We start from the raw sequence: 22,135 nt of genomic DNA on the forward strand, positions 1-22,135 counted from the left end.
AGCGGCGCGTCGGGGTCTGCTCAGCCGGGGGTCGCGGCCCTAGGCTACCGCGCGGGCAGCGCGGGTCCCGGAGGCCGTGCGGCCGGCGCCAACCGACGTCACTTCCGACCGGAGCCAAGATGGCGGAGGCGCGGCCGCGGGCTCCTGGGCCGGCGGAGGGGCGGCGGCGGCTCGGGCGGCGGCACTCGGCGCTCTGAGGCGCGGGGCGTGGCGGGCGCAGGTAAGAGGCGGCCGGGGCGGGTGGCTTCCGGGACGGCGGCGGGCTCGGCGCCGGGACTCTCGTTCCTGCCCGCGAGGAGCGAGGCGGCAGGGGCGACACGCCGGGGACCCGGGCGTGCAGGGCCGGGCGGGCCGGCGGGCGCGCCCCTTCCGAGGTTCCTGTGTCCTGCGCCCGCGGGAGCCTCGGAACGAGGCGCGGCCCGCCGGCAGCCCGGTGGCGGTCCGGGGTCAGTTCGTCCCGCGACGAGCACCTCGGCCCGGCCTTGGGGCCCGGCGCCGGGAAGTAGTAGGGTCCGCTTTGTCGCTGTTGGTTTGCCGCGCGCCCCGCGGGGAGGACGCGTGTGGGCTGCGGGGCGGCGGCGCCGGGCGGGCGGCTGCGACCCCAGCGGGACCCCGGGCGCCCGCGGGTCCCAGGGCCGTTCCAATTTCAAGTCGTCTTGCTTCTCTTTTTTGTGTTGCAGGCGAACGTGTCTCTCACACTTGCGTTCTGAATTTTTGTGTCTCGCGTCTTTGTGTTTCCTCAATCCACAAAGTGTGGTTTAAGCCTGGGAGTGTTCTCCCTCGGTAATCCCATCATAGACCCACCGGTGTTTTTGTTTTTAACAGACGTGCAGTTCTCTCTTACTCATTTTGTTACCAAAGGTACCCACGAACCTGTTTTTTCATGGTGGCAAGTGAGACACGAAGTAGACCAAACAGGTCTTTCCCACACCTCCGTGGTTGCTCCCGACCCACACGTGGACCACTGAACCGGGAATAACCCCACATCGACCTGGGAAGCCCACGTTCCCTCAACTACGCAGCTGTGATTTCCCCAGAGAGGACACGCATGCTGGCCCCTCATCTTCCGTTCAGCGTTGCTTTGGGGTTTTGGTTCTATTTCAGAGGTGGAACGCCCTTTGGTGAATCCCAGTTAAGTCTTTAAATCCCTCTAATCAGACTCTAAAATGGTCCTACCCAGAAGGCGATTAAAGTGTTATTTAAAGTTTTTGTTTACTGCAGAAAAGCAACCACAGTGTTAAACAAATGGAACCTTTCAGTGATTCTCTTAAGATGCCAGACTTCATCTCCGTTTGATCAGTTGTGTGCAAGTATTGGGGAAATGTAGGCCTTTAAACGTTGGTTGATTTTTTTTTTTAACATGTTATGAAATGTGCTGTACAAATATTAAGGAGGAGGAACTGAGAGACATATCGTATGTTCCTTTTTAGTAGGGTCTTGCTTTTGAGATGGCATGCAGCTGCCCCTTCATTCTCCAGAAGCTAACTTACACTCATTTGCCCACATTCTTTTACATGTAGAATCTCAGTGTAGGCTTGAGAGGACCTTTAAAGATCGTCCAACTCCCTCATTTCAAGCGATGGAAACTGAGATGGAAATTCATAGCAGGACTAACATTTGTTCACAGGTTCTGGTGTTCCAGGGCTCTTTTTACACATCTTTTTTGGTTTGGTTTAAATAAGTTAATACATTTGTAGTGGTTAGAAAAGTGCCAGGCACTTAGTCATAACACTCAATAGAGGTTCGCTTTTGTTGATTCTGAAGGTGGTTTCTTTCATTGAAAAGTTGGCATATTCACATTTGTTTTTTCTCATTTTGTGGCCAGTTCCTGAAACAATTTGGTATAAATTTGTAATAATGTATTGATATTCGTTTTGTAAGTACAAAACGTAACAAAAGATTCTCACTGTAGGACAATTTGAGAATGGAGAAAAGCACAAAGAAGGAATAGAAATCAGCCATTCCCTTCCCACTCCTCAGATAACCACTGTGAACATTTTGGCAGACCTCATCCTCCTCCCTGTCTCTCTTGGTGTGCAAGAGTATTTCTTTCCTTGTATATATTTATTCACTTCTATGTATTTACATTTGCTACAGTATTGATATCATGTATACTGTTTGTCTTCCCTTACGATATTGTGAGCATATATCCAAGCCACTAAATCTTATTCAATATGATTTTTAATGGCTATGTCATATATGCACTGGCCATAATTTATTTATCAATTCCATATTGATCAGTAAGGTTTCTATAGCCTGAGATTTTCTTTTCGTTAAGATTTGTTTGAAAGGTTTTTCTATTGTGAATTTTAAAGTTCTGTCATCTTTTAAGATACGTGAGAATGTAAATTCTGTTTTTTAGCCTCTAAACACTCATTCTTCCTGCCAATGCAGTTTTAAGAAATAGCACTCCATTTCAGCTCCCTTTTTTTTTTTTGCGGTACGTGGGCCTCTCTCTGTTGTGGCGTCTCCCGTTGCGGAGCACAGGCTCTGGACACGCAGGCTCAGTGGCCATGGCTCACGGGTCCAGCTGCTCTGCAGCATGTGGGATCTTCCCGGACCAGGGCACGAACCCGTGTCCCCTGCATCGGCAGGTGGACTCTCAACCACTGCGCCACCAGAGAAGCCCTCAGCTCCCTTTTATTCTCCTCCTTCAGCCGGGTCTGTGCAGTTACATACATATATCTGCACGAATATTCTTTTGATGATTATTTTACGTTAGATGTTTATTTATTCATGGGGCTGTTTCTTTAAGCTGCCCATCTCTTTTCAAGTTCCAGATCTGATTTACAAACCTTTTAAGTCCTGTTAAATCATAGACTTTCTGGGATGGAAAGCACCTTAGGTTATTTACTAGTTTCATGTCTTCTGACTTGATTTTCATGCTATTTTTAATCCCCATGCAGAAGCAAAAAAGCCTGTGGGCTGCACTAGAAAACTCCACAGTGGGGACTGAAAAGGGAGTAGGTGGACAGTGGGGGAAAATTGTCAAGCTTGCGTGGCAACGTGTAGATCCAGGGAGTTTCCAAATGATGGGGATGTTACCCGACAGAGACTACTACTGATACTGCTGACGTGTGTCCAGGGCTGTGCCGTTTGCCTGGAGCTGCTCAGTTATGCTGTCACTCCTCCCGGCACTTGGTGAGAGGTCTGGGGTCCTGTTCTGGCTCTTTACTTTTGAAGTTAGTTGTTTATAGTTAGAGCCGATAAGATCATCTGAAGGCAGTACTTAGGTTCCACTAAAGCAGGGTTTCTTGGCCTCAACATGGTTGACTTTGGGGTTGGGTAATTTGTGTGGGCTGACCTGTACCTTGTAGGATGTTTGGCAGCACCCCTAACCTCTACGCCCCAGATGCCAGTGGCACCTCCGCCAGGTGTGACAGTCGACAGAGTCTCCAGGCATTACCAGATGTCCATCCCTTGTGGGGGCAAAATCGCCCCAGTTCGCAGCCACTGCATTAAAGGAAAGTCCATCAGACTGGGTGGTTGAATCATTGAAGCGGTTTATGGAATCACTGTAGTCACAGAACTGGAAGAATATACTATTCAACGCATGGTTAACCTCAGGTCCCCACTGAAGCCAGGGAATGGACCTACTGTGGAAGTTCTTTCCTGAGTTTGGTTTTATGACTTCGTTGAATGGTCACTTTCAGAAATTTTGCTTTGGCGTCCCTTTCGTGGCAAGAGGTAAAGCAATGTGAGGTAACCTGGAAACTACGGAGGAGTTTTCATGACATAGGATCAGCGTTCCCAGTGTGTAGGTTAAATTATTAGGAATTTTAAATAAATTTGCATAGAGTTGATACCTGGTGAATAATTTAAGCTTGTGGTCTGTTATACTGAATAACACGGAAACAATGGTCTTTCCTAGAAAATGAGACTTAGTGAAGCAACCCCTTAAAAACTGATGATAAAAGTCTAGTTTTTCTAAAATCTTTTTTTTTTTTAAACCACCGGTTCAGGGTTATGCACTGAAAGTGATAAATTTGTCCTGAAGAAATAAAGTTTACTGTTGAAGTGCTTACTAACTAGTACTTTATAATTTCGAGATCGGTTATTGATTTTTATGGCAAACATGCGACTTCCCCTGGGGAAAAAAAGTATAAGTTGTCAAATCTTTATTTGAATTATTTAAAAGAACAGTATAGGTTGAAATTTTATCGAGGAATAAGTAATCTTTAATCAGTAGTAATAGTAATAATAATAATAATGAGTAATTTAGCACTTAACAGATAAATAAAGCGGAAAAGAAGAGACGTGCTCTTGGACCACATTTGGTGATGGGCTGGTTTTCTGAATTACAGACTATCTGAATGTACAGAATCACATTCATGCACTGGGATGAATGCATGTGTCATTTAAATATTCTTTCTTAAAGAGAATGCCTTTCATCCCCCACCCTGACTTCCCTGAAGCATGTATTAGAGTTACTGTATGTAATAAATCTGGTTCATTTGGAGTGAATTATACTTACAATACTTTTCTCAGTACTCTATAATCCTCATTCTGAGGGTCTTGGTTCACGTCATCTACTCTGTTTTCATTTATTAGTCCTTTGGAGCCTGCAGTAAAGGAGGTTTCACTGAATGCTTATATATTGGCCAGCCATTTTGGTGAAAAACGTATTTTGTAGCTCTTGCAATAAATCATATGATAGGCTTTGCTTTGGAAGAGCTAAATTACTTCTTGGCACAGTTTGCCTGAAATATGGAAAGCTAAGTGCAACTGTTAGTTTGATGACGGTGGGCAGCCTGTCTGGAAATTGGCGAAACTTACAGATTTTACATGTGCATATAAGTAGTTCCACTAAGACTTCATTAAACTCTGGTGGGAAAATTCTGTGGCATTTTGAAATAATTTAAATGATGCCATCAATGTTTGAAGAGAATTGTGAGATTTCACCAAACCTTATATATCAGTATGAATTCTGCACATTTCATAAGACCTTACTAAGGCAGTGTAAATTAGGCATAAATTGGAGTATCAGTATAAAAATGAGATTCTAAATGTTTCCCATTCCGTGAGTCTTATTTTAGGGACTTTGCCGTAATTCTGAGAGGCCTAATTTTGAAGTACATCTAAAAGTAGGAATTTTAAAAAGAAGGACTCTTGGGATAAATTTAGATTCTTCATTGTGAAGCTCTGTTACCTCTGTTAGAGGTTGTTGAGCAGGTCAGGTCACTTGTTCTGGTGATAAATATTGTATCAGTGCAATTCCCTGGTAATTTATTTGAGCGCTACCTCGATCGATATACAGAATAAACTATCTCACAGATCAAGCGCAGGGACTTCGTTATTTCTGGCTGTGGTAGGGGTAGGACAGTTATCTTCTCTCTCTTCTTCCTATTTGAAAAGTGTGGACAGTGATTACTTCTGTCTTTTCCTGGGATGTTTTAAGAAGAATAGATGAATATGTGAGCAATTTGAGATACTTCAGGTTTTTCAGAAACATTAATAGCGTTTTTCTTAGACACCTGTTTAATGTAGTAGGTATTGAGGGATAACGCGGCAGTTATTTTCAAGAGAAACACTTCCAAGTTATCTCTCAGTCGTAAAGGTTTTTGGCCTGTCCCATCCTCCCCCTACTGAACATGGTGGAGGGGGCGACTTTTTCTCCTAGTTTTTTCCACGCCTTTTGCACAAAGGCCAGTCCTTCACCTTCTACTCTTCTCTCTGGATAATTTTTCTCTTGGCAGTTTCCTCTGTCCCTAGGCACCCCCTTGTGGCTGAAGACTTTTAAATCTCTGTCCCCCCACCTTGAAGGCAGTCTGTGGTGGGACCTTTTTTTCCTGTTTGATGGATGCAGCTTCCCCTGAATGTCTGGCCTCTCCTCAGAGCCTCTAACGTGGAACTCACCACCTTCCACTTAAATGCCATCCCTACTCCTGGCTGCCCTGTCTTTAAAATGTACACATTCTTCTTGTCAGTCACATTCCAGATTTTGAACTCATCTTCACCATCTCTTTTTACCTCCTGTTCAGTTAGAAAACACATTCTGTTCATTCTTCCTCTGCAGCGCTAGTCATATTTTTTGTTTCTTTTCAGCTGTCATCTGTGTTTCAAACCTTTATCGCTTATCATCCAGATTCTTAACCGGCTTGCCTGGCCCCAGTCTTTCTGGCTGCCCTTTCCTCTCCTGCCTCCTCACTCTTTCCTGTCAATTTAACCTTCCTAAACTGTTAGGCATTGCTTTGTTTGTGGCAGTTCTCCGTCGGAAACTCCTCTGGGGCAAGTTGCCCACCCCAGGTGGCCGAAGCTGCCTTGCTGATGGGCAGTCCTGAAAGCAGGCTCTTTCCCTGGCCTCCTGCCTGCATACGTTCACCGGCGGCTCTGCTTTTAAGTAATCCCTCTTCCGTCTTTCTCTGAAGACCCTCAGGGCCTGTGGAGTGGGTCAGGAGGGAGGCTGGGTGGATAATAACTCCTCCCTCACTACCTGGGGAACGAACGTTACACACAGGCCAAGTTTACTTTTAACCTGGAACTTAAACGCCCCTAGAACTATCCCATCTAGCCTATCACTGCTCTGCACAGACCCTCACTTGAGTGGCACTGGCTGGCTTACTATAGCCGATGGTACCAAGGGGTAGTCTTTCATCCTCTGTATCATACATGGGGGGCGGGCATTCCTCTTTACCTTGAAACAAGAATCACAAATAATTTATTTTGAGGAAACATACTTCCCTTTAAACAATAAAAATTCATGTGTGTACAGAGCTTCTTAAACTGTAGAGCAGTACACAGACATTACTCTGCAAACAGTAGGTGTTGCTGTTATTTTAAAATGCTCTTGAGAACAGAAATAGTTACATATTTAGAGGATAGGCTCCAAACCTCAGTTTTATTTAAAGTAGAAGAGTCACTCCCTACCAGAATAATAATAAACTCTTGGGAGAAGACCTCTAGGATCTCGTGGTGATTGTGAGCCCGCCATCTTAGTGAAATCTAGTTTCAGTTGTCACTTTATGTGGTGTAACTTGTGATTTTGCCCTGTTATTCGCTTATGAATTTCAGAAGCCTCCTTGTCATTTATGTGTAGTTTGTGGAGGCTGAGTTTTCCTATGTATTTTATTGTGTAGGAAAAACCAAAAAAGCTCCGAGCAGCCACGTGTAAGGTGACCATATTAATGCTCAGAAAGTGAGAAAGTGCATACTTGAGAGCCGGGACGAGAGCCTCACGTTACTGACGCCTTCTTCCCTTTTAAAGGAGATTCAGAAGTATTTTGGGCGTTCTTGAAAATCTCTCAATTTTACATGTTTAATCACATAAGTAACATCTGCATTGGCAGCTCTAGTGGAAGAACAATAACTCAAAGGGCTCAGTTGAGAACTCATTTTATTTTGGGAATTGTGAAGTGAACTGTCACGGGGCATCTTTTGCTTTTAGAAAATTTGTGTTTGATTTGGAAGCTTGGCATTTGAGTGTTAGGAAAGAATCGACTTAATTTTCCTTTTATAATAATTGGAAGTTTTTACACATCTAACATAGGGGAAATGTTAGAGAAGTATCATTTCATAGGAACTTCTTTGAGTTTAATGCTGTTTTGTAGAATATACAGTCAGCAGTTGGTTCAGCTGTCCTTTTCTGGGGAGAGATGGGAGTTGTAATAATGATCTTGAATCTGTGCACAGTTCTCATCAGACAGCGGGGACTCGCTGGAAAGATGGAGAAATGGAAAGCATTTGTAGAATTATTTTAGAAACCCTAAACAAACCCTGAAATTTTTGATGTAATAAATTAAACGTTCAGCATAATATAATGACACAGATGTACACATTTAGTCAAAAGAATAGGGAGAGCGTATAATAGTAGCCATCTATAACAGCAGCAGGTAAATGATGAATAATCAGCAATTGCTATACATTTATTGCTAAACTAGCTCTTTATTAGTGGATGCTTGGAGCAGTGTTTTTTGAAAATTTTCCTTTTAATTTTTTTTTTTCAAGTGGAGAGATATTCTAAGGGAAGAAAAGAGCCCTAAAGTGCCATAATCTAACTTTGTGTTTGTAGTACTCTCCTAGTCTGTCTGCTGGTCTCTTATTTAACATTCTGCTGTGGTGTTGTTTAACTTAGATGTTTCAAACAAAAACTCTAATCAACCTCGTTGTCTCACCAGAGCTCTGTGGCTCTGAAGCCATTCAAAACAGCGGACCTTCTGGTTTTCCCCTCAGTTCTGCGGAAACTGTTGTCACTATCGAATTATCTCACCTGGAGTAAATTCTCTAATCTCTGCTTCCTTATTTAGGTTGGTGTCAGGACACTGCTCTATGAATTTGGGGAATCAGGCTCAGGGATATTTGCCTGTGGTATTCTGGGCCCATTGAGGAAACCAGTTTATTGAAATGGGAGAAATCACTGGTTTATTTGTGAGCGTTCTGTTCTCTTTGTATCTCTTAATATACACTTTAGGTGGGGAAATTCCTCTGTGTCATACGGTTTGTTATACCATTGCCTTTTGCCTTGGGTGGAAATCATTCTAGAGGGTAAGAAACGTGAGCAGTTTAAAGCAGTAAGAGTTCGTATTCTCTGATTTACCAAAGAATTACCAAATCCTTGCTGTATTCTCAGTCTCTTTACACGCACACACACACACACACCAACACACAGACTCCTTATGCTGAGAATGATAAACGTACCAGTTGTGATGTTTTCCACTTTAGCGTATTTAATTTGGTGATATCCTCTGCTTTTTACAAGGAAGGTTGGGGGTATATATTCTTCAGTGTGAAACCGGATGTTCTGGATGATTATTCTTGTGAAATTTATATATTATTTCAGAAAAGGAAAATGAATGATTTTTCATTTAGCAAATTGCTAGGCAGATTCAATATTTATGAATTATGTGCTTTTGCTTAATCCAACGAATAGATGCTGAAAGTTTTCATATTGATAGCTAGAGTTTATAGATTGTAACTTGGTGATTCCGTTCTTCTGATAGGAATTATGAATGGTAGCTTTTTATAGTGAGTACATCAGCTGTGTTTGTTGATAAAAACTGCATTTGAGAAGTTGGCATAATTTAGATATTCTGATTATTTTTCTAGAAGTTTCTGGATTGCAAGAATCTTTTGGTTGAGAAAGCTGAGTGTTAAGCACTGTAAATCTCCTCCGCAAAAAGCTTAATCATCTCTGTGTTTACTACAATGCTATTCATTTACCATGAGAGATCTACTGTATGTAGTGATGAGTTTTAGAATAATTTTTTTTATGTAGGTCATAAACTTTGCAAGACTCCTTTTACAAAGTGATATTTTTAAAACTTTTTTTTTGGCATCTAGTCCATTTTCCAGTGTATTTATGATTTTAAACATTTTGATACAGTCATGCTAGTTCTCTTATTTCTGTTTCATTCACTCTTTGTCCATAAGCTGTGTGTTGCTTCCTGAATCTTAAAAGTTAGTTTCTTCTGAGTCTTGATGTTACAATGTGGGATTTTTTTGTAATCTAAGAGAATAATTATAATATTAGTGACCCCTAAGTGAATGTTGCAAATTTGATTATTTTCCAAATAGCCCAAAAGATCTAAACTGATTCAAAAGAATAATTGTAAAGTAATTATCAGTAACTTATAGGTGAATATGCGAATCAAATGATTATTTTCCTCATTCTTTCCCTTTCCTCCCAGACTTAAACTAATCTTAAAGAATCTGCTATTGCTTTTTCTTTAAAGGTTTTTCATATAGTTTTGTAGGTTTCACAAGTCTACAAAGGACAGGTACGACAGATTGACGTGTTAGACGTATTGCATTAATGTTAGTTTGTTGTCTATCTTTTTTTTTTAATCTGCCTTATCTCAGAGGATGCGTGATAGAGGTATGGCTGGGGCTGCAGAGCTGGTCTGACCCTGGGACTGCATATTTCTATGGGGTTTCCTGCATATTTCTAGACTTTCTAGTCTCTGGCCTCCATGTCAGATGACAGCAGCTTAACAGTTGCTGAGGTTGTCTTGACTTTCTAAGGGACTGGCATTTGAATAAAGACCCTAATTATTTTATTGTTGCTGTATTCATACTGATCATGTATAATCAAATCATCTTTATGGTATTATTAAGCTAAATATTTGTAACGAAGATTTGCCCTAGAATTTGAAAGCAGTGTCTTGAAAAGTTAAGTACGTGCATATTATTAAAACCTTGGATCTGTAAAATCAAGGTTAAGCTCTTAGTTTTGTAGGAGTGTATGCTGTTAGTATAGTTGGTGATAGAAATTCACATGCTCTAAATCTGTATATCTGTCTAATATACTTTATCTGAAAAGCGTCAACAGGTAGAATAGAAGGGAAATGTAGACATACTAAAGAAGATTTGGTCAGGCATAGAAATCCAAAAAAGAAACTAAGACAGAATCCAGGGTCAGAGAAGTCCTGGGGATTTTAAGATTTTCATTATTTACCATTGGAAAACTGAAGACACTTAATTATTAAGCATTTTTTAAGGTTTGATGGAATTATTAAGTTTCGGTGATAGGTGTGGAAAGATTTCTCTTTGCTTCTACACTGATAGGATTGATACTTCAAGTTCTCACATTTGATAAAACTTAGACCTTGAGACATCTGAGTTAGATAAGGGGGTATATAAATCAATGCTATTGAAGTCAACACTGAATGTGAAAGGTACGTAGAATTGCCAGGCGCTTCCACAGGGGTTTTGCAATCCTGGAGGAATCTTAAGGAAGTTATTCCAATGACAATGTTTAGAATCTATAGTTGCTCTAAAATATATTATCATATTGTAGCTAGGACGTGATTACTACAGTTCAGAGGTTCTCCACTGGGAGGGTATCTGGGGATGTGTGTAGGTATTTTTGGTTGTCAGAATGCTTGGAGGGACTGCTGGCATTGATTAGGCAGGGCAGTGCTGCGTGGCCTTAATGGAAGGGACAGTCCTGCACAAGAGTTCTCCAGCTCAAAATGCAGTGGTCCTCTGTTGAGAGAGACTGCTAAAATCTCAGTTCTTTTCTTGTAACGTCCCTTGTTTTTAGTATAGTTTAATAAATCTAATTTAAAATATCATTTGAGAAGTCAGTGTCAGATTTGCAATGTTTTTGATTATTGTAAAATATTTTAGATATATAATATGACAATGTTGTGAGGCAAGAGGGAGAAAGAAAAAAAATGAGGGTGTGGTTTTTAGCAATTAGGATTAGAAGTGATGGGAGGATCTAAGCATACAGGGTAATTGTGAACCCTTAAACAAAGGTGTTAAGATCCTCTAGTCTCTGGAAAGAAATGTTAGGTGCATTCCTATTTGGACCGAGAGGGAACAGACAGTGTAGAAAGTCAGAGAGAAGATTATTAATATCTGAATTATATTGTAACTTTTTTACTAAGAAGAAGATTCATTGAGATAAATGGAAGACTAAGATGTTTCCAGTACTTTCATATTTTAGTTATTCAGTTTTAGATGTCACAGTATCTAAGTGGTTTGGTTTGTGCCTGTGAGCCAGCAACTACAAAACGGGAGGAAAAGGAAGGGAAGATGTTTTAAATAAAGAGGGAAAACAGATGACAAGCAGATGGGAAGAAGGAGGCAGCATCTCAGAAAACGGCAGCTCCATTCTTCCATGTCCTTAGGATAAAAACCCTGGTGTCATCCTTCACTTCCTCTCTTTGTTTCATACATAGTATCGAATCTGGCAGCAAATCCTGGGGACTCTATTTTAAAAATAGATCCAGGATCCAATGACTTCTCATATCTCCTCTGCTACCTGGGCCAAGGCACTATCATCTCTTGCCTATATTGGGGCATTAGCCTCCTAAGAGGTCACCCTACCTCCTTACGGTCTCTTTTTAATCTAAGCCTCCCAGTGGCTTTCCATCTCTGGTTGGAAAAGCTATAGCCATTCTGGTGAACAGCGCTTACCTTGCGAAGCCTGTCTTAGATCTGCCTCCCCTGTACCCCTCTCCACTCCGTACCATCACCTCCTGCACTAGGCCTCTCCTCTACTGTGTACAGTCTTACTCCCTTACGATGCTCCTTCCCCATCCCTTCCTGACTCTCAGCTCTTCTCCTTCCAGCTTTTAGCAGATGTCCCTTCTCAGTGAGGCCTTCTCTGACCATACTGATGGATTCACAGGCAGTGAGATAGAGACAGTTTAAAATCCCTGTCTCCCTGTCCTTCGTCTCCATGTGCCTCTGTTTTTCTCTAAAGCACTTTCATTGTCTGACTTTCTACACATTTTACTTGCTTATTTGTTTACTGTGGTCTCCGTCCTGAGAGGGCAGGGATCTGTGTGCTCACTGTTCAAAAGCAGAGCTTGGCACATAGTAGGTGCAAGGTGAGGCAAGAGTAAAAAGCTGGTGAAATATGGTTAAGAAACCTTAGCAGAAACCAAAATTCTGATACTGTGGCGGAGTTATCTTAACTTCCTTGAGTTTGTGTCGTTAGTTGAGAGACTAACCTTGTGAAAATTAGCAGAGCTGATTTATTTGACGGTAGCACAGTGCCTGCTGGTCTTAGAAGAAGCTTCATAAATGATACTGATGATTCTTGTGAGAAGGAAAGGACAAACCAAGGGAAATGATAAAGCATCTTTCCAAAGATCTTTTTCATTAAAACATTTGCATTTTACTGCAGGTTTTTTCTCAAAGCGAACTCTTCGTGGCCATCGTTAGTAAATCCACCTCTGAAAGTTTAGTGAGAGGGCAGGTGAAACCCCTGCCATTTCATTCACTTCTGGAGCCCTAAGGTGTCACACAAGGTCCTCCTGGTGGAACTGTACGGCTGTCAGTAGGCATTTGGTAGAGGGGGTCGGGCGTGCACGCCTCAGGGGCCACTAATCTCATCACTGTTTGACAAATACACATTTTAAACTTTATAATGATTTCAAGTCTCATAGAAAAGGATGGATTATGTTCAATAAAGGATGTATATACTAAGGAAGGACATGTTAAAAATATGTGAGAAAGATGCTTAATGTTAAAATTTAAAGGAATGGACTTCATGGGTTAACCACCAGTTTTCTGAAATTGTATTCACTGAGTATTTACTTCATAGAAGTTTATATTTGTATAGCACTGAGCTCTCTGACAAATTCCAAGTTATCAAATACATTCCCTGTGCCAGATATGAATAAAAACTAGTTCAGGTGACCAGGCCCTAGCTTAAATATAGTTCCTTTGTTAAAGGTGATCCAGGTGAGTGTGGTTAAAGAGCTCAAGAAAAAAAAAACCCAAAACGATCCATATTAATGAAATGGGGTGAAATGTCAAAGCACTATTCTTTAGGATAGTGGGCAGGCTATCTGCCCAGTGGCAGGTATATTCTCGGGCGAATAATGTCCCTGAATTATACTTTCTTTGGTTTATTAGCAGTTAGAACATGAAGTTACAATGTGAGCAGAGTCTTGTGGGTCTAGGAAGAAAACATAAATATAGGTAAATTCGTGAAGAAATAGAATTATGCTTAATGATGTGTATGTATACATGCTGAAAGCAAGAATATTACAGTGGAAGTGCTACTCTCATGATTTTCATATATTATGAATGACATCAAATGACTTCTAAGAGAGAACGTTGCAGAAGGGACCATCTTCATAGGTTGTTATCTAGAGACAGGTATGTCATTTGCATTTCCAAGAAATGATTTTGTCGTCTTGTTACTATACTCTGAATAAATTGAAGAAAAATTTTAAAGGAATAAGTGTAGGTCTTTCCAAACAGCTTTTATTAAAACATTTGCATTTTACTTCAAAGTTTTCATTCTTTTCCTCAAAGAGAACTCTCCATGGAAATGTTAGTAAATCCACCTTTCTACTTCAGGAACTTGAAAAACACAATAACTATACGTTATTGTGTTTTTCTAATTGTATTTGTATTCAACACAGTATTGATATAAGTAAAAGAAGAACATTTACATTGCATAATAAGTTACTCAGCACTGCTTTGTATTTCTGTTAACAAAGCTAATTTATTTCTTCTTAGGGATGATTCAGTTCCAAAGCAAAAATTTGATGTCATTCTAATGAGTCTGCTTTCAATTGTAGAGTACAGTGAAGCCTCAGTAAAGAATAGTAAGACATCTATTTTATTGTAGATAATAAATCTGCAAAGTAAGTTCTCAGCATATATTGAAGTTGATCTGGCACGGAGTTGCTTTATGAATAGCCCTTTGAGCAAACTCTGCAGTTCTGTGTGTGGTTTTAAATCACTGTCAATTTGTAGGCAGGTACATATCACAATTGTCTGTTTTTCTTTTTAGGGCTCATGTAATCAAAGAAGTTTCTTTGTTGTGTGTATCTTTTCAGAACACAACAGGAATTGAAAATGAATCAGGTGAGTTTAAAAATAAGAATTTATACAAATACATTACCTAGATGTTAGACCAGTTCTTGATTTTTAAAAGATAGTAACACACACCTTCATTCCTCCCAGATTTTCCTTTCTGTTTCTTAATACCAGTCATTAGTTCATCGTTTTCATAGTGTGTGTTTGTTCGTGGAGTGTGCATTGTTTTGGCATGAGTTGGCTTTTCTGTGGAACCCTGAGTAGAGGACTCATTCTTAGGGACCTTAGTTCAGACTTCCTTTTTTTACCTTCCCTGCCACACTCTAGTGTTATTTTTTTGTTTCGAAGCTTATTAAGCTTTCATTTTTAGTACTTTTTATTTTGTAATAACCCATTGGTTGCACAGGGAAAATTGGAAGTTATTTTTAGAGACCAAAACTGAATGGGGAACTTTAAGCTTTCTGTCCTTGAAAAACCCGTTTAGAGGGCTTCCCTGGTGGCACAGTGGTTGAGAGTCCGCCTGCCCATGCAGGGGACACGGGATCGTGCCCCGGTCCAGGAAGATCCCACATGCTGCGGAGCGGCTGGGCCCGTGAGCCATGGCCGCTGAGCCTGCGCGTCTGGAGCCTCTGCTCCGCAACGGGAGAGGCCACAACAGCGAGAGGCCCGTGTACCGCAAAAACAACCCCCCAAAACAAAACAAAACAAAACAAAAACCCGTTTAGAATAAAAACAAGAGGGCAGATATTGAAATGTAAGATGTATTTCTCCTTACAGGAGGGTGTGGGGTTACCTGGAGATTAAACAATTCTGTATTTCTGTAGCCTCAAGGGTGTTCTGATAAGTAGAACCAGTTATATAGATTTTATATGTTCTAAAGTAGGATTCTTATTTTCTGGTCTTAATATCATTTCACTTGCAGTTCTAGAAATGTATGGATGTCAGAAACATTCTCTTTTGAAATCTTTATAAAACTCTTTTTTAAAAAATATGAAGGACAGAACTTAAAAGTGTGTAGTCTGTAATTTTTGGTGTTTAGCTTAAAACTATCAGGCTTGAAAACATTTTGTACTCTGAATCAACTGAAACTTCGGACACCTTTTTTTACCATTTACAGGTGCGTCTAACTGGAGCTCACAACTCCAATTTCATTAAGTGACCAAGTTTAATAAATTCAGTCCTGTGTTGGGGTTGAGAGGTGTGAAGTTTTTGGAATGGATTCTTTTGATTTCTTTTCATTACTTTATCAAAAATGCGTTGATTTTAATGCAGAGGACTATACATCATAAAAAATGAATCTGGCAAACACATGGGGCACATGGTTGCTATTATTTTAAAGCTTGCAGATTTACTGACATGCTTTTGAAGGCAAATTATTTTTGAAATGGTGAGATGGGGGAGGGAAAAGAGAACAGAATGGATTTTTCATAGTCACTGTCCTTCAAAGTTATGTGCGGATATATGTCGTAGAGTTCATTTATTTTCCTTTTTTAAGATTGAGTCTTAATGCTGACCTGGTCTCCCCATGGAACTTGCTTTCCTCCTGCCTCGGAGCTGTTGCTAGAAGAGTCTCGATTCTGGAATGGAATGATGGTGAATGCTTCCAAAGTGGAATCTAAATACTGACATCACTTAGGTTACATCACTCTTCAACAGCCACTTACTTCAGGTGGCTAACTGTGCTAAGCTAATAACATTTCATTTCGAATGTATTTAGACCTGTTTGACGCCTCACACTTTGGCTTTAATATTCCATTTGTATCAAAAGGACTTGTGTTTGAAGAAAGTCCGCGTGCCATTCAAAAGAGTCGTGGTAATAACCGTTTCTTTTTTTGGCTCTCTTACAATTTGGTTTTGCTCTTGACAAGTTTTAATATCAGATCTACAGAGGACTGCCTTTGATACCAGATGCCAAATATCAGTGGGGAAGTGTCCTCTTATGTTTCTACTGGCTAGCACATTTTCTGATTTGGGTGTCATTTAAATGCTCTGGTAGCAGTGAAACTTTTATTTGGATTATAAAAATTGTCCCCTTTTTATGAGTAAAATTTTCAGCATCCTTAGTTATATTTTTATTATTGGAGGAGTATTAGTCCCATGATATTGAGACCTGATTACTATAGCATGACGTACAATCTATGAGTGTTTTTCAGTAATTGTCCCAGTGATTTTTAAAAATTAAGAATTGTTTCAGGACACTTCATGTTTTTCCCTCTTGTATTTATTCTTATTTTCAGCCAGTGAAATTGAGCAGTAAGTGCTTGAAAAGCTTCAAAACAACTACACAAAAATTCAGATATTAAAAAAGTTTTAACTTGAACCAGATTGATTTTTAATTAAAATCTTGATGGTGAGTTTAGGGTTAGATTTTTCTCTCTAGGGACTGATCAGCATTGCTTTGGTGAATTGTAGCTGTCAGATCTGTCTCTTATGATTGGTGTAGTTTCTAAGACAATAGCACAGAATCTTTCATTCATACATGCCTGACAGTTGAGTTTTAGGGACCAAAGGATCCCAGGAGTGAGCATACCATACTGTTTACAAGTGAGTCCTTTAGAAGAAACAGCAGAGTCCAAAGCCTCCTGGCATTTTAAACACTGACTGTTGAAGCAGCAGTTTGAACTGCTGTCTTATCAATGTGTTTCAAGTCGTTCCTGGTGTGGCTAGCCGGGCTCTCCCTCCACTCTCAGCCCTGGGCTCCACAGAGCTCCAGACCCACATGCTTTTTGTCCTTCATTCTCTTTCTGTCTGTTCTCAGCACTTAGCCCCTTCTTACTATCTCTTCTCTTTCTAATTTAGAATCCAGCCTTTGCAGCCACTGTATCTCCTCCCCTCACTCTCCATTTTCTTTTCTTTCCACTTTCAAATCACAGATATCCTTTACCTGCTTCATTGTCATTCCACACCCATCCCTATTAACGTGGAGTTGTTCCACTATTCTTCTTATCTTTTCCTAGATTTATCTAGGAGAATCCAGAACTTTATAAATGGCTGTCTCATGGACAGAGAGTTTAGAATGCTTTACTTTATAGAGCATCCAAGGTGAGCAAAGTTCCGTAATGCACATAAGCTCACAGTCCCTTAAAGTAGGTGTTCTAGGGTTTAATGCCACTTGCTGCCTCGTGAGCGCTTAACCAACACGCCAGGCACCGCGATGCGTATTACAGATATACTCTTTCAATTCAGTCTTTTGCAACCACTCTATGGAGAGTAGGTATCATAACTATTTTATGGATGAAGACATTAAGGCCAGAGGCCTGTGATCACTCAAACAGTAAGTGATAGAGCTCTCATTCACTCAGACTCAATCTGAATCTGATTCTGATTCAGGCCAGTCAGATTCCAAAGCGCAGGGGTTCTTGGTCACCATGCTGTACTGCTGTACCGGTCGGGATAAGCTGTGTTATGCTGCACTTACAGACGGGCAGCTCCAAAATCTCAGGGTCTTACACAGCAACCATTTATTTCTTGTTCTTGCTGCACATCCAGTGTGGATCTGCTATTTTAGTTGCTTAAGAACCAAGGATGATGGAGGCTTTGTCTCAGTACTTGTTTCTTCTTCTGCTGCTTAACTGGCTAGAGTTACTCCCATGGTTGCATTGAACTTAAAACTCAAGTGGGGAAAGCAGTGCAAACCCATCAGGTGCTTGGGAGGAGAAGAGAACTATAATATTTAGCTACAGCCCCAGTGATTTTTTTTTCCTGCTTTATTGAGATATAGTTGACATATAGCATTGTGTAAGTTTAAGCCCTAATGGTTTAATACTGCTGTCTTGATCACTAACTTTTAAAGAATCTTTATATAACTCAAATTGTTACTAATATATGAAACTTTCTATCAGTGTAGTAGTTTTATGATTGCAGCATGTCTGTATACTGATCAGTCATCTATGGCAAAGGTCCCCAGCCCCTGGGCGGCAGACCGGAATTGGGCCGCACGGCAGGAGGTGAGTGGTGGGCAAGTGAGCGAAGCTTCATCTGCGGCTCCCCACCGCTCCCCACCACTCCCCACCGCTCCGCATCGCTCCCCACCTCTCCCCATCACTCCCCACCTCTCCCCACCGCTCACCACCGCTCCGCATCGCTCCCCACTGCTCCCCACCGCTCCCCACTGCTCCCCATTGCTCCCCACTGCTCCCCACCGCTCCCCACCGTTCCCCATTGCTCCCCATTGCTCCCCACTGCTCCCCGTCGCTCCCCATCGCTCACGGTCCCGCCTGAACCACTCTCCCCACCGCCCCCGTGGAAAAAATTGTCTTCCACGAAACTGGTCCCTGGTGCCAAAAAGGTTGGGGACCACTGGTCTGTGGTATTGCCAGTAATCAGTAGCAAAGCAATTTAGTGTTCCAAACTTGTTTTAAAGTTTTACTTACTAAAATAGCAGAAGCAGCTTTTAATCACTGATGCTGCAGATCCAACCCTGAGAATTGTGATAAGCCCTCAGAATAATGGAAAGATCCATATCCCATTACTGTAGCTGTTCTGAATGTTCTCTCATCCCCTCATGCGTCCTGCATAGACTGCATCCCAGTGTGTTGTGGATTCTGCCTGCAGGGAACTAGGTACGCAAGGGCTCAGCTTTGTAACACAGAGTTTTAGAGGGAGACAGTTAAAAAGCAGGATGACAAGCAAGATAATTTCAGACAGTGAAAAGTGCTGTGAAGACAGTGAAATAAGGTAATGTGATAAAGAATGATGGGTGGAGAGGTTCTCTGGATTACATGGTCAGGGAAGGCTGTTCTGAAGAAGTGATTAATAACAGAACGGAGACTCAAGACATAACTAAGAACCAGATATATGAAGATCTGGGGAAAGAAATTCTAGGCAGAGTGAACAAACAGTGAGTGCAAAGGCTCTGAGGTGAGAATGAGCTTGCTGGTTCAAGGAACGGAGTGCAGGCCAGGGGCTGGAGCGTGACGAGTATCAGGGGCTCTGGACAGGATGAAGTTGGTATGAGGGATGAGGGCCAGATTTATAGGGCCTTTAGGGCCATGAGAAGAAGTTTATCTTTTTTTTTGTTTGTTTGAGGTACGCGGGCGTCTCACTGCTGTGGCCTCTCCCGCCGCGGAGCACAGGCTCCGGACTTGCAGGCCCAGCGGCCATGGCTCACGGGCCCAGCCGCTCCGTGGCATGTGGGATCCTCCCGGACCGGGGCACGAACCCGTGTCCCCTGCACCGGCAGGCGGGCTCCCAACCACTGCGCCACCAGGGAAGCCCAAGAAGTTTATCTTTTATTCTTCTAAATGCAATGGGAAGCCACTGGACAGAGACATCATCTGATTTCCACTTGTTAGAATATCGTTCTTCCTGTGCTGCAGGGACTGGATTGTTAGGGGCAAGAATGTAATACTATGTTTGTTCACTATTAACACCATATTCGAGGACAGTTTCTTTAGTTGGAAGCTTAATAGACCTGCCAGCTTTTTGAAGGAGGGTACTTTTGAAAGTGTTTTCAGAACTATTTGACTGCTGTTCTTTTGCAGAGATGCTGTATAAGATTTTCTTGTTCTGTGTCCCCATCTGCTTGTTGTTAATTGCAGTCGTACTCATTCCTTAACCAAATACAATTTAATGCTATTTTAGGAAACTGAAGCTTGTTTGATTTTTTTCCTCCATTGTTTGCCCCCAGAATAGTAACTAAGAGTATTGTTTGCCAGTCTAAACAAAGAAGAATTTGAGTGTTTTAATACTCTCTGATTCTTGGATGTCTTTTGCTGGTGACGACAAGTGCTATGGTGATTAGTATTAGTCTGTTGTAGCAGGGATATGTATCTTAGTGTGAATATACAATGTTGTGTTCTTAATATTAAGGGATGTTGAATCTGATCTCTCCTGTCACCCACTGCTGTTGCTCCCCAGTGTTGGTTTTGATCAAATCGATATTTAAGAAACGAGGAGCTTTAATTAAATAGGTTAAAACTGATGTAGTAATTTATGATCAGTCTTTGGATGAAGTGTATAAAAGGAGTTACTGATATAAATTTAAATGAAATACCAGTAAAGCTTGCTTATTCTCATATTTAAAAAAATAAAGATATTAGGGACTTCCCTGGTGGCGCAGTGGTTAAGAATCCGCCTGCCAATGCAGGGGACATGGGTTCAAGCCCTGGTCCAGGAAGATCCCACATGCTGCGGAGCATCTAAGCCCGTGTGCCACAACTACTGAGCCTGTGCTCTAGATCCCGCGAGCCACAACTACTGAGCCCACGTGCCATAACTACTGAAACCCGCGCGCCTAGAGCCTGTGCTCCGCAGCAAGAGAAGCCACTGTAATGAGAAGCCCGCGCACCGCAATGAAGAGTAGTCCCTGCTCGCCACAACTAGAGGAAGCCCACGCACAGCAACAAAGACCTAACGCAGCCAAAAATAAATGAAATAAAATAATTAAAAAAAAAAAAAAGAGGGACTCTATTTAGCATCTTGAAAAAAAATAAAAATAAAGACATTAGTATGTGTTGCCTGTGTAAGATGGTACATGCAGCCTTATGTAATAGCAGCCAGTGCCAGTGTGCTGCTACATATTAAACGCAGTGACTGTTTATTTGAGAGTGTGAAGAGAGGGGTGTAGGGAGGAAGTGGAGCAGGCTGGGTCCAGAACACACGTGCCTGGAGCAGAGCGGATGGGGTCAGAGAGGCGTTGGGTCAGGCCTGTGGTCATTGTGAGGACCAGAGCGGACTTTGCTCAGGGAGATGGGACACCTTTGGAGGCTTTTGAGCAAAGTAATGCTTGACTTGGGTTAAAGAAAAATCTTGAGAAAAATTTTTTTCTATGGCATTGGTATTTTTGTTCTTTATTTTCTCAGGGCATTAACGTCTCATTTTAGCACGATTTAAAGCGGAGGGAATAGGATTCATTTACTTATTTTACTTTAAAAATCAACTTTGAGGTATAATTTATGTGTAATGAAATACAGTCGTTCGAAGTGTTGAGTTTTGACAAATGTCTACACTCATGTAACTGCCATCACTGTCAAGATATAGGACATTTCCATCACCCTCAAAAGTTCCTTCTTGCTGTTCTGCAGTTAGTCCTCCCCCGAGCCCCTACCCCAGGCAACCACTGATCTGCTCTCTGTCCCTATGGTTTGGTTTTTCCCATTCTAGAATTTCAGGTAAATGGAATCATATAGTATGTGCTCCTTTGTGTTTATCTCCTTTTGGTCAGCGTATGTTTTTGAGAGTCATCCATTTGTTGTGCATATTAGTGGTTTATTCCTTTTACAGGAAATATTTTATGGGAGACCATCTGACCATCTAGATAAACCTGTTCATAATCATATTTCTAAAGATTTGGTGAAACTGTGGGATGGCTACTATCTTTCGTTTTAGGTGTCTCCCCTGCTTTTTTTCTAATCCTAAAAATATATATGGTGTAAAAAGTCAAAAGCACTTTTGCTGTTCTAGCATATTATTAATATAGAATTATATTTTTTGTAGGTAACTATAAATACAGATTTGACACTAAAGACATTTTTAAAAAAGCTTCCAACTAAGGGGATTCCAATCTGTTGTTATTACTTAAACCTCAACTAGTGAGTGTATAGTTTAGGAAACTAATGCATTGAATAATGATGGCCCTTAAATCTCATTTTGAATCATGTATTTTACTAGGTAAATTAGCAATTTTTATAAAATCCAGGACATTGTCTTTCCAAATGAAAATATTAGATTATTTCTGAAATTTGAAAAAAGAAATTAGTAACTTGAATAGCATTTCCTTACATAACTGTGGAAGGAACTGTGGCAGAAGTCTTACATTTTTTGTTGTTCTGATATTAATGCTTTGGTAGAGAAGGTTCGAGGGTTGTTTAGCTCTGCCTCACCTTTGGTGTCTTGTGACTCACATTCCCCTCCAGCTGTGTAAACTTGGGCAAGTCACTTGCCTTCTTGGTATTTGTTTCTCACCTGTTAA

At 41.3% G+C, this 22,135-nt stretch overlaps 1 protein-coding gene across 4 annotated transcripts in view; it reads left to right on the forward strand.

Moving 5' to 3' along the window:
* Positions 1-122: 122 nt before the first annotated feature.
* Positions 123-22,135, forward strand: part of PRDM2 (PR/SET domain 2) — a 118,898-nt gene continuing 96,885 nt past the window's right edge. Inside the window, exon 1 of one of the 4 annotated variants that reach the window (XM_060014783.1) lies at positions 123-220. Coding sequence is in view for 2 of the 4 variants with exons in the window: in XM_060014761.1 (XP_059870744.1) it covers positions 14,263-14,271 (9 nt within the window). In the remaining 2 variants the exon portion in view is untranslated. Of the gene's footprint in view, positions 221-14,138; positions 14,272-22,135 lie in introns of those variants that run through there. The other 3 variants (XM_060014761.1, XM_060014769.1, XR_009519881.1) reach the window with 3 other exon arrangements.

The sequence above is a fragment of the Delphinus delphis genome, chromosome 1, assembly GCF_949987515.2.
Source record: "Delphinus delphis chromosome 1, mDelDel1.2, whole genome shotgun sequence".
Taxonomy (NCBI): domain Eukaryota; kingdom Metazoa; phylum Chordata; class Mammalia; order Artiodactyla; family Delphinidae; genus Delphinus; species Delphinus delphis.